At 40.5% G+C, this 19858-nt stretch overlaps 1 protein-coding gene across 4 annotated transcripts in view; it reads right to left on the minus strand.

Annotated features, from left to right (window-relative positions):
* LOC134653109 (calmodulin-A-like) overlaps positions 1-19858 on the minus strand; it is a 255376-nt gene that overhangs the window by 33380 nt on the left and 202138 nt on the right. For all 4 annotated transcript variants that reach the window (XM_063508413.1, XM_063508414.1, XM_063508412.1 and 1 more), the window contains 2 exons: positions 7709-7793; positions 5604-5767 (listed from right to left, as the gene is read on the minus strand). In XM_063508413.1, coding sequence (XP_063364483.1) covers positions 5604-5767; positions 7709-7793 — 249 coding nt within the window. The remainder of the gene's footprint in view (positions 1-5603; positions 5768-7708; positions 7794-19858) is intronic.

Here is a 19858-nt window from a genome sequence, read left to right on the forward strand (position 1 = left end):
AACAAAAAGCAGCGACTAGTGAGCCCAAGCCAACCGCTGTCGTATGCACAAACAGCGGCATCTGACATGACGATCGTCATTACTGACGCGAAGTCGGGGAAGATCACCGCTGAACACTCTAACGCCATCCTCCGCGGGTTGCACCAAGCAATCGTGGCGGAGGCGAGAAACAAACTGGTAGGAGTCAGGCCACCTAAATTCAAGGGCAAGCCTGTCTTCGCTGAAGGGCAGCTGAGGGTCTTCGCAGAAGACGAATACTCGGCCGCCTGGTCTCAGCGATGCGTCCAGGCCCTAACCTTGCCAGACATCTCCCTCAAGGCGGTTCGCCAGTCGGAGATGGCAAGGAGAGTTAAGTGCGGGCTCCTAATACCGAACATCAACAACTCGTCCTGGGAAGACGTCCGTCAGGCAGCTGACGGTCTAAGGTACCAGAACGAATGGGCCAAGGTTGACACTTGGTCCATAATCGAGATACTGCGGCAAGACCAGGGGTGGTTTGTCACCTTTACAATCCCCGAAGACCTCGTCCCCGCCTTCATGGAGAGGGGCAGATCCCTGAACTGTGGAGTGGGCAATGTCTACCTCAGGTTCAGGGGTCCCGGAGGCAAATACCTGGACCAACCTCCCACCCTGCAGGGTTCCACCCTAAGGGTAACGGGAGCACAGGTCCCCAGTGAACTGGCCGCGGGCACCTCCGGGCAGAGTAAGTCTGTCTCCGGGGAGAGAATTGCCCCCCCAGCTCTACCCAAGCCGACGATACCCGAACTCTCGGAGGATGAACTCCTTGGCACTGGTGAGGGACCAGCCGGGACATCATCCGAGGGTGAGGACTTGTCGGCTTGGATAGAGTCGGGGCTGGTCGACATGTTGAAGGAGGGAGGGGAGATGCAAGATGCCGCCCCCACCACCGACAACATGGACACCGACTAGTGTCCTCCAAGCAAACCTCCAGCACAGCGTGGCCGCTACGGCCCAACTGAGACGCTGTCTGGTAGGTTTGCCAACAGCCGTTGCCCTCCTACAAGAACCCTGGACGGGCAACGGACACATACGCGGGCTCTCCGACACGAAAGGTAAGCTCTATTACTCCGCGGTACATGCCGTCCCTAGGGCATGTATCCTAACTACTAACAATATTATTGCACAACCGCTCACTGAATTCTGTTCCAGAGACCTGTGTGCGATTAAACTACAAGTTCCACTGCCAACAGGCTGTCGCGACCTAGTCCTTGCCTCGGCGTACATGCCAGGAGAGGACGAGCCACCGCCCGCCGAACTACAACGACTGGTCAACCACTGCGAGAGATCAGGCCTCGCAATAATCATCGGGGCCGACTCCAACGCACATCACCCGCTGTGGGGAATGAAGACCAGTAACAACAGAGGTAAGACACTTGTTGAATATCTTGTGACTACTAATCTAAACATTCTCAATGTAGGCGCTGAACCAACATTTGTAAACAAACGATGCAGGACGATTATCGATCTGACTCTGGCGTCAGAGGAGGTCAGTGAACTAGTCATGGGATGGCACGTCTCCCAGGAGGCCTCCTGCTCAGACCATAGATGGATTCGCTTCAATCTACTAGCATCTAGCGACACACCAACCGCCCGGAGGAATCCCAGGAAGACGGACCGAGCCAGTTATAGGAAGGCCCTAGGCGAAAGCCTTGATCTGCTTCCACCGAGGGATGACCTTCGGGAACCGGCTCAGATAGAACAGCAGGTAAATATCTTAACCGATACCCTCATAGACAGCTACCACAAGGCGTGCCCCCTAAAACCACCGGCAAGGACTGCCATAACGGGCCACCAGTGGTGGGGCCCTGAACTGGAGAGACTCCGGCGGAAAACCAGAAAACTCTTCAACAGGGCCATGAACACAACGGCCGAGGTGGACTGGGACAACTACTACGAAGCCAAGGCCAGGTACAAGAAGAGATTGCGGTATTGGAGGTCCTTGTCATGGAGGAACTTCTGTAGCAGCATCGAAACATTAGACCAAGCCAACCGGGTAAGGAAAACCCTAGCGCACAAGCCCACATCACAACTGGGCTCATTACGAAAACCGGATGGCACATACACATCTTCCCCTGCAGAGACCCAACGCCTACTCCTGGTAACTCACTTTCCAGGATGTGTAAGTCTCGCTGATGCAGATCAGCCGGAAGAGGAATACAGCACAACGGATAACAACTGGCAAATGGCGCGCAGAGTCGTCACCGCTGAGAAACTCAGGTGGGCCATAGACAGCTTCCATCCCTTCAAAGCGGCTGGTCCGGATGGGATCTTCCCCGCTCTCCTACAGTGGGGGCTAGGACTCATCCAGGAAACCCTGACCAACATCATGGCAGCCTGCCTAGCCTGGGGGTACGTGCCCAGAAGATGGAGAGATGTGAATGTGGTATTCATACCTAAACCAGGTAAGAACGACTACACAGCTGCTAAATCCTTTAGGCCCATCAGTCTCACATCATTCCTACTTAAAACCTTGGAAAAACTGTGTGACAGGGATCTGAGGGATAGAGCGCTAAAGAACATACCGATGCACAACAACCAGCACGCGTACAGCTCAGGTAAATCTACGGAATCGGCTTTACACATGGTTGTAAGCCGCATTGAGAGAGCCATCCACAACAAAGAAATGTGCCTTGGCACTTTCATTGACATAGAGGGCGCTTTTGACAAGACTCACTTTACCAGTATAGGGAATGCCCTAGAAAGCCACGGCGCTGAACCCGGACTAATAAAGTGGATCATGAACATGCTAAATCAAAGGACAATAAGGTATGTAGGCGAACCTCAGGCCGTAGCGGCGGTGCGAGGATGCCCTCAAGGGGGAGTCCTGTCACCTCTGTTGTGGAACCTAGTGGTTAACAACCTCATAACCAAACTTAACGAGGAACACTTTTACACAATAGGCTACGCTGATGATCTGGCAATATTAATATCAGGTAAATTTGCCAGTACAGTATGCGATCTCACCCAGGCAGCTCTTCGGATCGTAGAACGCTGGTGTAGAGAATTTGACCTATCAGTTAACCCCACCAAAACAGAAATGGTAATGTTCACCAATAAAAGGGCACTCGGCAACTTTACCAGACCAACACTCTTCCAGACTGAGCTACAGCTGACCGATGAAGTTAAGTACTTAGGGCTAACTCTCGACAGTAAACTCAACTGGAACAATCACATCAACAGACGCATAGACAAGGCGGGAGTAGTCTTTTGGCAGTGCAGAAGGATGATTGGTAAGAGGTGGGGACTCAACCCGAAAATTACCCTTTGGCTCTATAAGACTATAATCCGCCCCCTACTCTGCTACGGTGCTTTGGTTTGGTGGCCAAGAACAAACCTAGGCAACGTACGTGACAAGCTACAAAGACTCCAGAGGCTCGCATGCGCGGCCACCACTGGCTGCACGAGGTCCACTCCGACTGCAGCCATGGAGGTCATGCTAAACCTTCCACCGCTGCACCTACACATACAACAAGAGGCCAGTCTCTCAGCGGTAAGGTTGCGAACCCTCAATATATGGTCTAACATCACAGGAGCTCTTCACACAACATGCCTGGAAAAGGTATACAACGAATTTCCAGTGCTCACGGCAGGCACGGATCGAATTCACAAACAAGCCATCTTCGACAAAAGGTACAAAATACAATTATATGAGGACGACAACTACGAAGGACTCAATCCCCGGGAGCTGAGAATCTTCACTGATGGGTCCAAAACAGACAGCGGATCGGGCTCTGGAACCTTTTCAGAAGACCTGAACATGTCAATCACCACTCCGCTAGGATCCCATAGCTCGGTATTCCAAGCTGAGTGCATGGGTATCATAAACGCGGCGGCTGCCATCACTGCAAGGAAGGTAGTAGGATCCTCCATCCGCATACTCTCCGACAGTAGAGCAGTCTTAATGGCCCTAAAAAGCCATATAGTTACATCCAAACTCATACACGAATGCCACGAACGACTAATGGAGGTATGTCAGAACAACAAGATCACCTTACAATGGATCAAGGGACACAGTGGATCCCGAGGTAACGATGCTGCGGACGAGCTTGCCAGACAAGGATCGGGTGCGGGGGCGATTGGCCCGGAACCGACTCTCCCGATACCGTTTAGCAAGGTACGCTCAATGCTGCTGGCACGCACAGGGAAACTACACACAGAACACTGGCTAAACCAGACTGGATGCAGACAGGCCAAACAAGCCATGCCTAGCATCAACGGTAAGCTCACAAGGGCACTCCTTCAACTAGGAAAAGTCCGTCTGAGTATGGTAACCAGTGTCATAACAGGTCATGGACTTTTTAACAAACATCTTTTTATAACAGGTGTCACAGACAGTCCCCTATGCCGTGGATGCATGGAGAAGGAAGAAACAGCCTCTCACGTGGTGCTGGAATGCAGCGGAGTGGCCCCATACAGGGCAAAACATCTCGGATCCCCGAGAGATCTCCCCGAGGTCCTACTCAACATCAAAGGTTTGATAGGATTCCTCGAGGAGCTGGGCTGGCAGGACTAGCCCCTATCACGCAAAATAGGCGCAGGACGTCGAGTTGCGGAAAATCGCCCGTACTACAATACAATACAATACAATAGTCTTTCTTTTGTTACTGTATAAAATCAAAGATAGTAGAGACAAAACAATCAAACATCAACAATCATCCAAATAATCAACCATCAAAAGTTTTAGGATCTTCCCAAAACTAAATAAACAATTTTTTGTAACCGTAAACTTCTTCAACATTGCGTGGATTTATAAGTAGTTATGATTCACTAATTTCTCTCTCTGATCCTTTTATTTCGTTGTTATAGTACGTACTAAGGGTCAGTTGCACCAACCAGGTTAACAGACTGATCAACGTCACGCAGCAGACATCTATGAAACTTCCCATAGGTACAATACAATTTAGCGGACGCTTTAACAGTGTCAGACGGTTTGGTCTTAATGACTTTAATATGTGTGAACGTTGACGGTGTCCTGACGCGCTAGTGGCCTAGCGGTAAGAGCGTGCGACTTGCAATCCGGAGGTCGCGGGTTCAAACCCAGGCTCGTACCAATGAGTTTTTCGGAACTTATATACGAAATATCATTTAATAATTACCAATCGCTTTTCGGTGAAGGAAAACATCGTGAGGAAACCGGACTAATCCCAATAAGGCCTAGTTTACCCTCTGGGTTGGAAGATCAGATGGCAGAATTCCTGAGATTGCCAAGCGGACCCCAGGCTCCCATGAGCCGTGGCAAAATGCCGGGACAATGCGAGGAAGATGTTGACGGAGTCCTGACATGCCCTCGTTGTGAACGAGCACTGCAGACGAAAATTGGATACTGCAGTCACAAGAACATACTGGGCGGACCAGGCGGCCTAGCCAAGGTGACGATAGCTTGCGCTTCGCCATCGAATCACTTTGTGTCTCTTTATCACACTTCCATATTAGTGCGACAGTGACAGTTGCGTTTCGTTCGCTACGTAGCGTTAGCGATTGGCATGTTGTCTACGGGGCCAGCTCAGTTGCCGATCCTAGGCATATAAGGCCGAAATCGGTTACGAGACGAGAGAGAGAGAGAGAAAGATATGTGTACTCACCAGATTAATAGTAACAATGAGCTCATACTGCTGGTGCTTGTGTCCCTTCTTCTTCTTCCCCTGAGGAGTTTTGACAGCGGCAGCGGCGGCCGCGGCCTGTTTCGGCGGCGCGGTCTTCGCTGCTCCTTTCTGCGCTGACGGCTTTACGGGTGTTTTGGGACCACCTGGTGACAATCGAAAGGTTAAAAATTGGATATGCCAGGCGTGGCTTACTCCGCGATTTCGTCGCATCGCTACAAGTACATGCGACCCACACCAATTTTAGTGTCTAATAGCAGTAGTAGCCGCGCACCGCTAAGGAACGGACGCCTGCTCGCGCTTGCGCTTATATCTTTCGTAATAGACGCGTTTTGTTAGAGAGTGACCCTTCTGTACCTAGTACTATTATTTATTCTGTGGATATGCAAAGTTAGGTCTGGTGAAATGATTAACGTTACTTTAACACGTTCACGGACACACGCTCCATTCTCGAAACTTCGTGATGTGGCACAGTAAATCACATAGAAAATGTTTTCCCACCGACTTATTGCTACATCGCACTTTCTATAAAAGTTGTGCCAATTATTAACAGCTAAGTTTGTATAAATCTTCATACATTGAAGAGGCTCTTGATACGGTACCGTATATAGCAGTAACGTCCTCAGCCGTGTTGTGCCACATCATGTATCATGGCCTTTATAGTGGTGATGCATAAAGTCATTAAGTCACTCTGAGGATTTTGCTGTGACATCAGAGAGCCTTGTGGTGTGCCTATAAATAACATCACAAGATACTTGACATCATTATAACCCAATGAAAACTCGGCGTCTGTGGACGGGATTGCGGTTTTGTCAAAGTTAACTAAGTATCTGCTGCTGACGTGGTGCCATATCACGAGGGACCACAGTCCACACGTCTTTTGACAGATTGTCTCCAAACAGTCGTATCATGTCACTAAAAAGTTTTACGCTTCGGGTACGTTTCAAATAGGAAGTAAACCCTTTGAAACAGCAATATTTTTTCAAATAAGACCAACTTCCGTCTTCAAGAAAATAGTGCAATTGGTGATCGGAAATAAGCGAGTTACGTAAAATGTAGTTTTCTGAACGTTTGTAAATGGCGTCGCTTTTTAAGTCTCATTCCAGTCATTCCTGTCATTACCAGCCGGCGTAACAAACTGTGTCATATAAATCTAACGTGGGAAAACTTTAAAACGTAGATTTTTACTAGTTTACATCTTCTGGGCCATATAACATATTGGCATCATAATGGCAGTAGTTAGCAGAATCAAGAGATATAGTCTAGGTATATTTTATGGCAGAGTTTGGTTGAAAAGACAAGATATTCCTCCGGACATAGATGGAGGCCAATGAGAACTTACACTTTGACCTTAAAATGATGTATATTCGTTCAAATTTTCCTAAGCATCTCGCTCGCCTCAATGTACTACAAATAAGTACCTACGAACGAAATCCATTTAGATATACCTATCAAAATGTACGTCCTGGGGCCCGTTTCTCAAAAGCTTGTAACTTGTAATACAAGTGGAAGTCACTTTCTAACAAAAGCTGTCAAAAAGTGACATCCGCTTGTATTACAAGTTACAAGCTTTTGAGAAACGGGCCCCTGTGCCCTGTTTATCGAAAGTTTGTAACTTGTTATACAAGTGGAAGTCCCTTTCTAACAAAAGCTGTCAAAAAGTGACATCCGCTTGTATTACAAGTTACAAGCTTTTGAGAAACGGGACCCTGATCTCATGTTAAAAGTCTTCAGTACCATTTGAACCAATGTGATGTGCAGCATCGCGTTCTATCTAACCTCCTAAGGCCCAAGGTCCTACCTATAGTACCTATTCAGTTCGATGTAATTTAAACCATGTTCAATTGGAACAGAGTCGCTTTTGCTTTGTTTCGTTAAATTTTCAAACAACGCAAAATCAACTCTATTTCCTACAGTTTAGGTTCAAATTTCAGTGGCAAATTTTGGATGTTTCGTTTGTATGGCTGGGCCTTAGGAGGCTGAAACAGTTCTTCGAAACAATTGGTAAGTAAACTGCACGCAGCGTACGGCGTCATAATAACATATACTAATCTATGACGGCATCCACCAGGGACTTAGAAAATTACCTTTTTGACTCGTCGGCGTTGCTTTCTGGCCCGCCGCGTTCTTCTGGTTGACGTGCCCACCGCCGTCTGCGGGTTTGTTCCGCGCCTGCAAACAAAACAACACGTTAGTTATATTGATGGCTTTTAATTTGTAAAAGTGGGGCCGTGAGGGGCCATTGTTAAGTACTAATACTAATTCACACGCGTCACAGTTCTCTGACCAGTCTTGAACCTTGTTGCAATGAGATAAGGCCTATCGACGGTCAGGTAAGTGTATTGCTGATAGTACCTACTTATTTACCTACACCTTACACCAGCGGTTCTCAATCTTTTTTTTTGACGGAACCCTTTTGGAAAGCGAAATACTTGATGGAACCCTACAATAAAACAATAGTTTTTAGAAGTGTATTTTTTTATTAATAAGCATAATAATTATGCTTATTTTATTATTCTAAATTCTTGCGGAACCCCTGGAGGGGTGTCGCGGAACCCTAGGGTTCCGCGGAACACACTTTGAGAATGGCTGCCTTACACAGTAAAAGTATTAAGGAAGAATGTTGAGTGCTACCATTCGCCAACAAAGTGTCATGGAGTTTGGCGAAAAATATGTGTAATGAATATTTCTATGTATTTTTATTGAGTAAATAAATAAGAATTATTATTAATGTCAATATACAGGGCGTCGAGTTTAGAAAACGTGATTTCTTATTGACTAAACGGGTTCGCGTATGAACCAGTACAATTGGGTCACTGAATCAAAATTTCGTACCAAAGTAACTCGATAATGCTCGTAAGTGTGCGTGCTGACAGCGAGTCCACTTATACTAGTTCTTGCGTTAAACCGAACGGAATGAATCGAATACGTCAAGGCGGCAGGCCCAGGAAATTGCATGCGACATTGTAAGGCAAGATGGCGCAGCTGGCGGATGTACGGATGAATCGAACTTGATCGCGAGAACAGGGCGTGTAGCCAACGTGCCAATCGTTAACGCTTTGTAGCGTATCGTAATCATCCCTCCCTATCACTCTTCCCCACTAGTGTGACAGCGACAGTTTCGTTTCATTCGCTACGGAGTATTAACGATTGCACGTTGACTACGCACCCTGACTAGTTTAAATACGAAGACTATATTTGTATGCGAATTTGTCCACGTAGAATTAGGCAAAGGTTTCCTAAAAACTTTTTCCTCCATTATATTCCTTTTACAGTACATATGGGGCTACTTTTCCGCACTAGTGCGTAAAATAGCACTTTTCGTGCGTATGTCGAAACTTTAAAGTGCCATATGTACTGTAAAACGTTGTTCGATACACGTGCGAATAGGTAATTCGCAACTCGTGTCGATTTAAAACACTCCCTTCGGTCGAGTTTTAATTTATCGCCACTCGTTTCGAATTTCCTCTTTTTCGCACTTGTATCGAAAATAACTATTGTTTAATAGCCTGAGCCGTGAGATTAAAGAGGCGGCTTCTTATGACCTGTTTGTTGAAAAGTTGAAGGCCTATTTGTTAGATAAGGCATTTTTTACGATTAGAGAATTTTACTGTAAATTTAATGTTAAATGATTTGCATAATATTGACGTTTGTGATTATCTTATATGATTGTATATTGTCCTTAATTATTATTATTTTGAACTAGTTATATTTTTAATTTAGTATTGTTTATGTTGTATTTTTATTCTGGAAATGTGTCTATTTTAGTGTTAGTTGTATATTTTGTGATTTTATTTTTATGCTATTGTAATTTTGACATGTGTTGTTTAGACATTAAAGTTTTTGAAATTGAAATTGAAATTGGTATATTACGAAAATCCAAGTCTACCTTCCATTCATTCATTCATTTTATAAATATTCATTCACTCACTCAATTTCATTCGTTTAGATCATTATTCTTGCTTCACTTGAATAAGCAGAACGTTAAACAGTCAACACGCATTTTTACTTTGCCGTCCCTACCTACGATGAATACAACCTATAGGCCTTTGTAGAATTGCCGAGATTATTAATATATTAAATACCCCAACATTCCCCACTTACGTGTGTAGTTCCGAAATATTATGGATAATAGATAAAACTATGGTATTAGTTGAGAGAATGTTCAAAGTTGGGTATGCGTTCTTTGGCCTGAAACTTCCAAAGAATCTGGATATAATAACCATTCATTCAAATATTCACCATTAAAGTGAAGAACCTTATTTTAAAGATAAAATTCAAAAAGAGAATTCCAAAAGTTTTCAGTTGAGCCTAATTGGAGCCATCAGGAACCGGCAAGTATAAAATTGCATCATTTGTCAAAAGAAATCACTTTTATACATTTCAGTCTTTGCCCGCCATTATAGCACAGTGCACAGAATTTTTCAGTAGGTTATTTTAAAGCGTGATTGTTAGTAATTATTTATGTTGTTATACAGGGTGTCCCAAGAAGTAGTGATATACTGAAGCTGGGAGGTAGAGGACCTAGAGGGCTATCTGAATCACCCCCATGTATGTTCCGCGATTTTTCGTATTTTCGGAGTTATGATTTTTTTTAATTTTTCACCTATCGCCGAGTACGATGAGATTTTTATTTATGGTGACGTGAATTATTGCGGTAGATGCTTGATTTTTTTTTGTGTGCTAAGCTGATAGATAGGCCAATTCAGTATGATAACATTTACTATCGTTAGATCTCTGAATGGAATTAAAAAAAAATATATGCCAAGAAAGATAAAATTACCTTACGTAACGACATTATTCTAATACTTCTGAAAATGCTGAGTAAGCTATATTGTGTCTGTCAATATTTCACGACTTGGCTAAGAAATTGGCAGTATAATCTAGAACTTTAGGGATTTGATTAAGGTAGCTGCCATACAAGGCGAAAGCGTTACGTAAGCGACATTCTCGTGGAATGCCCCCCATTGCGCTAGTTTCCGCCCATGCTCTAGTTTTCGTCCACTTGACATATAAATAATATTTTTGATATTTAAGGCCTGTGCACACCGGCTTGCGTGTGCGTGACGTGTGCGTGCGTGTGCGCTAAAATGTTGGAGCCGCACACGCACACGTCACGCAAGCGGTGTGCCGTCTCTCAGAAGGATCTGTATACTACAACGCTGCACGCGCACGTGCACGTCACGCACACGCACCCGGTGTGCACAGGCCTTTAATTTGCTACTTGCGCAACATAATTTTTATGTAGATAGATATATTATATTGTTTCGATATTAAGGATTGCAATAAGTCGAAATTTGTGCAGCAATGTAGGTTTATATTGAAATTTGGTCAAGTGGACGAACAATAGTTTTTTTTTTTTAGTTCAGTACTGATTTTTATACTGATATTAGTTCACTGCGACTGTAAAATGATGAAAAATGCAGTAGCCCGCCCGGCGTAACGAGCTGAACATTCCTAAACACACCCATCTAAAGCTCATCCAGACCGTCCAGTATAACTCGTTTTCCCATCTCACATTTTGTTAAGGATCTGGAGTTCACGTTATGTTGGTTCTTTCAAGATCTCAAATCGCAATATGAATACGAGAGGTCTTTTTATTTCGCCCGCATTTTAATCCTTTACTGGAACGAAATGGCAAAAATAATGTCGTTGGTAATTACAATAGTAATAATGTTCTCTTCCTATTTATTGAAACTACATATTAAATCTCGAAGAAGTAAAGTCCATATTTTTTGACAAAAGGTATCAGTAGAAAGTTATAAGGAGTCAGTTATATCGGAGCAGTCAAGGTGTTCACAAGATAGGTACTTGAACAAAAAAGCCTCTATTATCATGAGATTAAAGTACATGATTGGATATTTTTCAGTAACCTACTTGGCCGCTCCGATATAAATATCTCATGAGGACTGTAGGTAAGGTACCTACATTTAAAACTATGAAGAGGTACCCTAAAAAAAGTAGGCCTTTCCGAAACGTCAAACTTGTGTTATTCTTATAAAAAGGTTATTACTTATTACAATAAAAACGATAACAATTTAGGTTGGAAGCACATTAAAAACTTTTTGTACTCCCGTACTTTTATTTGTCATTTAAAGGGCCGTGCACTCACCTTTAAACCCCTATCTTATAGTTGTCAAGACAAGTCTTTAGTCTATTCCCTAAAAAAGTATTTGTGCATACACGCAGTATCTTTTTGGCACTTTTACGATACTTCGTGTAATCACCACTTAAAAAATATTGAATGAAATACATTGTTGCCAACCTAATTTTAATTGTCATCTCTGACAGATGAGTGAACCATAGACATGTTTTTTTATTTCATTCATTCTTTTCCCGCCCGTACCCTCCATTCTTTGCTACTTCTTGAATGAAAAATATTTGTTAAATTTTCAATTTTATTTCAAAGTAAGTGCTTGGTCGTCGAAAAAGTATTGTATGCAACGTTGTTTAACTGAGTCAAAACATACTCGTGGCGTCTTTATTAACAACAGTTAAACAACGTTGCATACAATACTTTTTCTACGACCAAGCACTTTGAAATGCAATGAAATAATAATAAAAATGGATGATGATGATTGTTTAATGTTCTAATATGATAGGTTGTTCAGTGCGTGGGATTCTTAAGGGGAACGAAAATTTTATTATTTTTGCGCTACGACGCACGGTTTAGGAGATACAGCCCTATAAATATTTTTTTATTATTTTATTTTGTTTTTTTTTTATATATATTAATTAGGGGTTTCTTACAGAGGAATGAACATTTTATTATTTTTGTGCTACGACGCACGGTTTAGGAGATACAACCCATAAACATTTTTCTTTCTTTTTTTTAATTTTTTTTCTGTTTTTCGTGTTTTTTAAATATTACTTATGGATTTCAAAGGGGAACGAAAATTTGATTATTTTTGCGCTACGACGCACGGTTTAGGAGATACATTTCTCTTTTGTGTTTTTTTTTTAATATTAATTAGAGGCTTCTTACAGAGGAATGAACATTTTAATATTTTTGCGCTACGACGCACGGTTTAGGAGATACAACCCATAAGCATTTTTCTTTCTTTTTTTAATTTTGTTTTTTTGTTTTTTGTGTTTTTTAAATATTACTTACGGGTTTCAAAGGGAAACGAAAATTTCATTATTTTTGCGCTACGACGCACGGTTTAGGAGATACAGCCCTATAAAGATGAAAACTGATGATGATGATGATGATGATTAACCAAAACATGTCTATGGTTTACTCATCTGTCAGAAATGACAATTAAAATTAGGTTGGCAACAATGTATTCCATACAATATTTTTTAAGTGGTGATTACACGAAGTATCGTAAAAGTGCCAAAAAGATACTGCGTGTATGCACAAATACTTTTTTGGGGAATAGACTAAAAGACTTGTCTTGACAACTATAAGAGAGGGGTTTAAAGGTGTGTGCACGACCCTCTAAATGACAAATAAAAGTACGGGAGTAGAAAAAATACTATAACTCTTTATCAATCAATATTTGATTTTCATACAAACCTCTAAACGAATTTTGGAACAATTTTTTTTTTCAATTACCATCATAAAACTAAATATCATTCGTGATATTTGACTACCTACGTATTATCATAAAAACTGCTTTAACAGCGTTGTAAAACTTCAAAAAGCACTATAAAAAGACTCCGCATGCCAACAGACCACTTCAAATAAACGCCTTACAACCGGCCACCGTAAACATTTCCAATTTTAAAAACAAAACGTTCTTAATTTAACGGTACTGTAACTGTAACAGATTCGCATAGCAAAAAACTAAAGACCCTAAAGTACTGAAGCATGTCACTCGAAATTCAACTGTGACGCTGCGTCATAAAATTCAAAATTGCAGAATTTTTCATTAAATTTGATGCTGTTTTATTTTTAAACGCGATATAGTGGTTGTAGAGTTGTAGCCTCCTGGGTATTATTCGCATTCGTTGCGCGGCCACGTATGAGTCGAAATCACAGAAGAGCCAGCGTTATTTGATCCCGGGTTTCATAATAAATGTTCCAGAACTTAGAGCGTTATTTTACTGATCGTCTTAAGTCCTTGACTCGCTTGTGGTAGTTGAAGGATTAGAATGATACCTGGAAACTAACTATAATGTACGCTCGCGGAAAATGAAGCTGTGACTTTGTAATGAGGTAATTTAATGTAAAATTAAGAATAAAAGAAAATACAGTTACTATAATATCTAACTGTATGAACTATATAACCAATTTATACTGATAAATAAGACAAGTACCTAGTCCAAGATCTAGTATTATACATGTATATGGTTTTTTTTTGTACTTACTTTAACCTTTTGGCTTTTAACTAAGACATCTTTGGATATTTATGGTCCGAAATATACCTACACTTTTTTATAACGTTATATTACAAAATAACAATCATTTACGTCTAACTTTTGAACAGCCTTATATTATACCGAAAAGTTGTAAAATCCGGCAAAGGTTCTCAATCTTTCGCCAAACAAAATTCGAGCAATGAGCTCAAAACAAGTTACGCAAAGTTCGCCATGTGTCAAACTGTCAGAAGCAGACTGTGTAATTCCTATTGGTTGTACGAACACTAAGTAGCGAATTTGGTTTTAAGGATAGCCAGAAAAACGTGACCTTGCTATCCTTTTTTTTATTGGTCTGTTTTAGTGTCCCACTGCTGGGCAAAGGCCTCCTTTCGCTTCCCCCACTCGATCCTGTTTGTGTGTATTTTCCAACCAATTCGGGTAGAATCTGTCCAAGTCGTCCCGCCATCTCTTTTTCGGTCTGCCTGCCTGCACCCCGGCCTACACCATCTATGGTGTTTCGTGGGTTTCCATCTGAAATTCTGATAGAAACGTCCTTATGCAGATGAAGCATTAGGACCCTTCTCTGATGGCAAGCCACATATTATCTGAACAACGTCCTCTGCTTGGTAATGAGGTCAAGAATCATGTCATGAACGACCCTGCAATTTCCTTGTGAGTTTGATAAGCTCGTCGGAATACACAATGGACATCAATTGCTTTTCGCTGTTTAAGATTTAATCTAATTTATAGACTTGCGGCCTTATTCATAAACGTGTGCTAAGTTAATCAGCTGATGATCGTCGTTTGTCCCTCTCTATGGCATAACGACAGATAGGGACAAACGACTGATTAAGTTAGCAGCCGTTTATGAATAAGGCCATGGTTTATTTAGTCCCAAGATCAGTATCAGCCTTAATTGTGTGAAGTTGTCTTAAGAGACCACATGACCTTGATTCCAATATGTATAAATGATTTATTTATGGATTATTGCTATATCGGCCTTGCTTGATACAAGATATTACGAAGACCGAAACGACGAGAAGCATACCACCAACGCTCTCCCTCGACGACATAACCTACTCCACCTACCTTCCAATATTGGCTAGGCTGCATAGCCGGCTGATTATAACTATCCCTTTCCCATCCCAGAGCGTGTCACTCCCCATAAAATTACGTCCCTTGGGCTATAACCACGAAAATCGAAGTTCGTAAATTGCGGGCATTTTTCTCTGTCGCTCTAAATACGCCTTCATTGGAGTAAAAGAGAAAGATCCCCGCAATTTGCGAATTTCTGTTTTCGCGGTAGCCCCTCTGGTATACTACGAGTCCGGAGCAGGCATATTATTTGTTCCTGGCTGGATGTGGCGTCTCTTGTCTTGTAATCTCCTTGGCTACGTTCCCTAGTTTGGCTAAGGATTCGTCTCGCTTGTGTTTGATAGGTTGGAATAACACTTAAAACTGAAGAGCGGCGTCGCTATGAAAATCAGGCGTGGCAGCTCCGCGAAGTTTGAGGTGTACTTTACATTTTAGCTTCAATTTAGAATTAATTAACAGTGATAGTTTGAATATGACAATATGACAATTTTGGAATACCTATTTGCTTTCCTAGTTTTGCTAGTTTGTAAAGTTTCCCGGTACTTAAAATTTTGAAAGTAGGCAAGTTTAAGAACCGGATCTTCTGTGGTGTAGGTAGAGGGTGCCCTACTCTTCGCCATTCTTTTAGAAACTACAGGAGTTTTTGAAGAACCAGAGTCATGTGGCATCTTAAGACAACCTCTAAAAAAATCATACAGGGCTCATACTGATCTCGGGAGCGGTACCAAATAAACGAAATGAATAGATTAGATTTTATCTTCTTCTTCTTCTTTTCTTCTTTTTAGCCCTTTTCAATCTTTAAGATGTAGGCCTCCTTCAATTTTTGCCATTCTGTTCTATTTTGTGCTCTTTGCACCCATTTTGATCCAGCCGTTCTCTTGATGTCGTCATACCAACATTTTATCAGATTTTATTTTTGTCGTCAGATTTTATCTTAAACAGTGAAAATAAATATAACTCATCATAACTATTATTTTAACGAAGTCGAAGTAAAACGATATTTTATAAACTAAACCTTAGGCAATATAATATTTAAAACCTTCGCATTTTGAACACATATTAACTCACATTTATAGACGGGTCTAACGCGAAATTTATTCAATTACCTTTATTTACCGACGTTTAGACACAGGTTTCACTGGTCATGGTCGCGGCTAACTGATGTCCCAGCAAAATGTCAAAACAGAGATTTGTGCAACAGTTTGTGCGGCAAATGTAAGTTAATAAACCTTAGGCATTAATAAACGCACACATAGTTACACTGACAAAAGAATGTATCATAATATGAAAGTCGTCGTTTAAAATTGACATCGATTGTGTATTCCTCTTGCGTGCCAGCAAACTTAGGAAAAGGAAATACTTTGTCTGACTCAATTCTTTCAGGAGCCAATTTGTATCCGAATATTCTTTGTAAAAGCGGGTACAATATTTGATTCGAATTCGAGAGGGAAATGTTTATTTAAACAAACATTAAAGATGAACTCCATGTTTTACTTTTTTAATACAATATTGATATTAATTTATCCTTCTCTGCTACTAATATAACTTTACTTAACTAGTCTGATACTATAAATCGTAATACAAAGAAATTAGAGCGAGTAGAACTTTTACATACAAAACTTATAGTACCCAGCCTGGGGCACTGGAGGCCTTGGTCACTTTTTCTTAGTATATGACATTTATTTAAAGTTTATAACTTATAGTACTTGCTCTATTTTCTTTATATATAAAAAATTTGCAACGAAAACTAGTACTAGTAGTAGTATCGGAGCGGCTAAGACGCTCACAAGCCTCTACTGTCAGGACGTTAGAATGCGTGTTCAGATATTGTGAACACCTTGGCCGCTCCGATATATTTAATGGCGACTGTACCAAACATGCATAGATATATGTTACGTAAATGTTCATGCCAAGTTTCATCTAATAAGCATTTTATTTTAAAATGAGAGTGTTTTCGATTGTATGGTTGCGGAATTTTAGCGACAGGTTTCTGTGACTCTTCACCAATGAGCTAGATAAATGTTTTGCTGTTAGTACCTAACGTGGGTAAACCGGAACAGATACTGCACTATCGAGTGATATAGTGCATTCGGATACGGTGGACACATTTGATTTATGTGCTCAGATGAAATGGAATTCGCAATATCGGAGCTTAGTGAACCTTTTTGAGATATGATACGATAAAAACCAACCATCGCTTTGGAAGTTCTGATGAAACGTTTTGACGAAAGACTGCTATAAGTACGAGTATATGTTGATACATTTTGAGTAAAATATATGGTTGTCTGTAAAGTCTGTTTACGGACGATAATTTTGCGTGATAACGTCATAAGAAAACATTGATGAAAAATTGCATACTTTTATACGTTACTATGGAGATCAAAGTAAAGTTTTCATGAGATTTTAGCACTATTCTAATTGTTATAAAATCAAATTTGCCAACAATCACAGGGATCCAGATAGTAGGTATATAGATTTATTGCCAACAATCACAGGGATCCAGATAGTAGGTATATAGATTTAATCTAATAAAACGGAAATACTTAATGGTCTTAATAAAAATAGAAAAAACATAAACAGTGCTCAAATCAATAAATAGATACATAAAATTGTCTTTATTGCACACCTTTTAAAAGAAATTGTAAGAAAACACAAACCAATTATTTCATATTCTTGATATTTAAGCGTTGTCTAACAAATAAATCAGTTTTAGAATTTGTCCGTCTTTCAAAACATTCCCTCTTGTACTTTTTTTTAGTTCCAATTATGATGGTTATTTAACTTTGCCTAACGGAAATCAACTCTTAGAAAGCATTGTTCTCAAACATTCTCTAAGTAAAATACATTTGGAATGGATCTGAATAATTGAGCGGACCCGGACTTCAGTTGTTTGCCTTCTAATGAGTTTCGTCCAACTCATAATGGTATACGTCAACAAATGCTCATAAAAGTAAAAACTTGGTGTGATTCTTAATCTTTTATGATAAGATAAAATAAGTTAAAAGACAGTAAGTTTATTCGTGACAATCAGAAACATGTATGTACAGACGCAATTCAGGTTAATCTTAAGCTGTGTAAGCTATGAACCAGCGCCGGTTTACAGTAATGGCCTATTCGGTGACGCCACGACGGATAACACAATATAAAGATACTTAATGTATCTGCCTTTTGTATTACATTGGACACATATTTTTATTGATGTGTGGAGTTTTTGAAGCTAGGTCTAGAGTTAGAAGCTTGGCTCTACATGACAAAACACACAAACACCATATCCCGACAAGAACAATTACACACCAGTACGGTTACCATCAGTTTGTCACTGACATAAACGCCGTCGAAAACGTAATTTACTTTCTATACATCCCGTTTGCACGAATATGCGAGTGCGAGCGAGATGTATAGAAAGTAAATTACGTTCTCGACGGCGTTTATGTCAGTGAAAAACTGATGGTAACCGTACTGGAAACAAAGTATATACCGATAGCGCCGCGTTTCCAGAAACAAAACACTATCTAAAAAAAAACATGAGATTTAATAACTTTTTAACAGTGAGCCATAAATATGGTTTAGTCTTGGCAACGTTCTACATGAAAATGTTTTTGGTGAGATAAAAGTATTCTATTTTGAAATTGATTAGATATTCATTGGCTTTAGTTACTAAACGCGTTATGTGATTAATAAATCAGTAGAGATGTGGGCTAACTCACATTACTTGTACAAATCGTGTCATTTCAAAATGACCGCCAGGCTTAAATAATAATTTCCAAATCCCTCAAGCTCCAGCAAAATTGTATCCTCAAATATTGTTTGTTGCACGTTAGCGTCTAGGGAAATTAACCTATGCCCTTAATGGCACTCTTGCCGGCCGGACCTTTTATTAATATTAATTATAAATGTTCTAGAATGATTTGATTTAAATTTCGCTTTTGTCATTTTGGTTTGATTTGGAAACTCGTGTGGAAAAGGGATTTAATGAAATATACAGACAGCTAGGTCGTTCATAATTAGTTTCACAAATATGAAATCAAATGTATTAGCTATTAGCGAAGTAAATCCGTTTTGGCCATAACATTATGTCCCTACCCTAACAAAAAAGAAAAACCTTCAAAAACAATTTTTTTTGTAGTTTTTTTATTTATCCAAATTCCAGTGTTTCCAGTCAAAATAGTCAGATCATTTAAATTCACCCAAACAACCTGGAGGTCTATTACATTAATACAAAAAGAAAATAATATGAAGGTACCTTAACAAAGTTTGCAAAGCCATCCCCGTAGGATACAATTATTTCCGTTATTCCACACAAAGAAATAACGTAAAGTGGTACAATCTGATTACCTACACATAATCCTATTAGGCCTGTGACACGGCTTCTTACTCGTAATAATGTTATATATATGCTTTTATACGGGATTGGTCTTTAATTCGATAAATAATACATAATTTGGAAGTTATTTTCAATTAAATATTTAATGTCACTGTGCTAGAAAGGCCTTTTTAGATATTGTGACATTTGTCTCAATGCCACAGCCACAATCAGATGACACTAGTTTTCAGTAAGTATAAATGTATCAACAACAACTACCTATATTGAGTTCCACGTCGCGTTATTGAAGTTTCAAAATTCAGTTGAATTAAAAAATTCTACTTAAAAACTCCCATTTAAATTTATTCCGTTCATTATTAGATAACCTTATCTCACAAAATATATGCCTCGGAGTTCTGTGATTCTTCAAAACTCTTTGTTTTAAATTAAATAAAATCATAAATCAATCATCGACACTAACTCTGTATATCAGGCTTCCTCTCATTGACAAAAAGGCTAAGCTATATATAAAAAA

The sequence above is a fragment of the Cydia amplana genome, chromosome 12, assembly GCF_948474715.1.
Source record: "Cydia amplana chromosome 12, ilCydAmpl1.1, whole genome shotgun sequence".
Classification (NCBI taxonomy): domain Eukaryota; kingdom Metazoa; phylum Arthropoda; class Insecta; order Lepidoptera; family Tortricidae; genus Cydia; species Cydia amplana.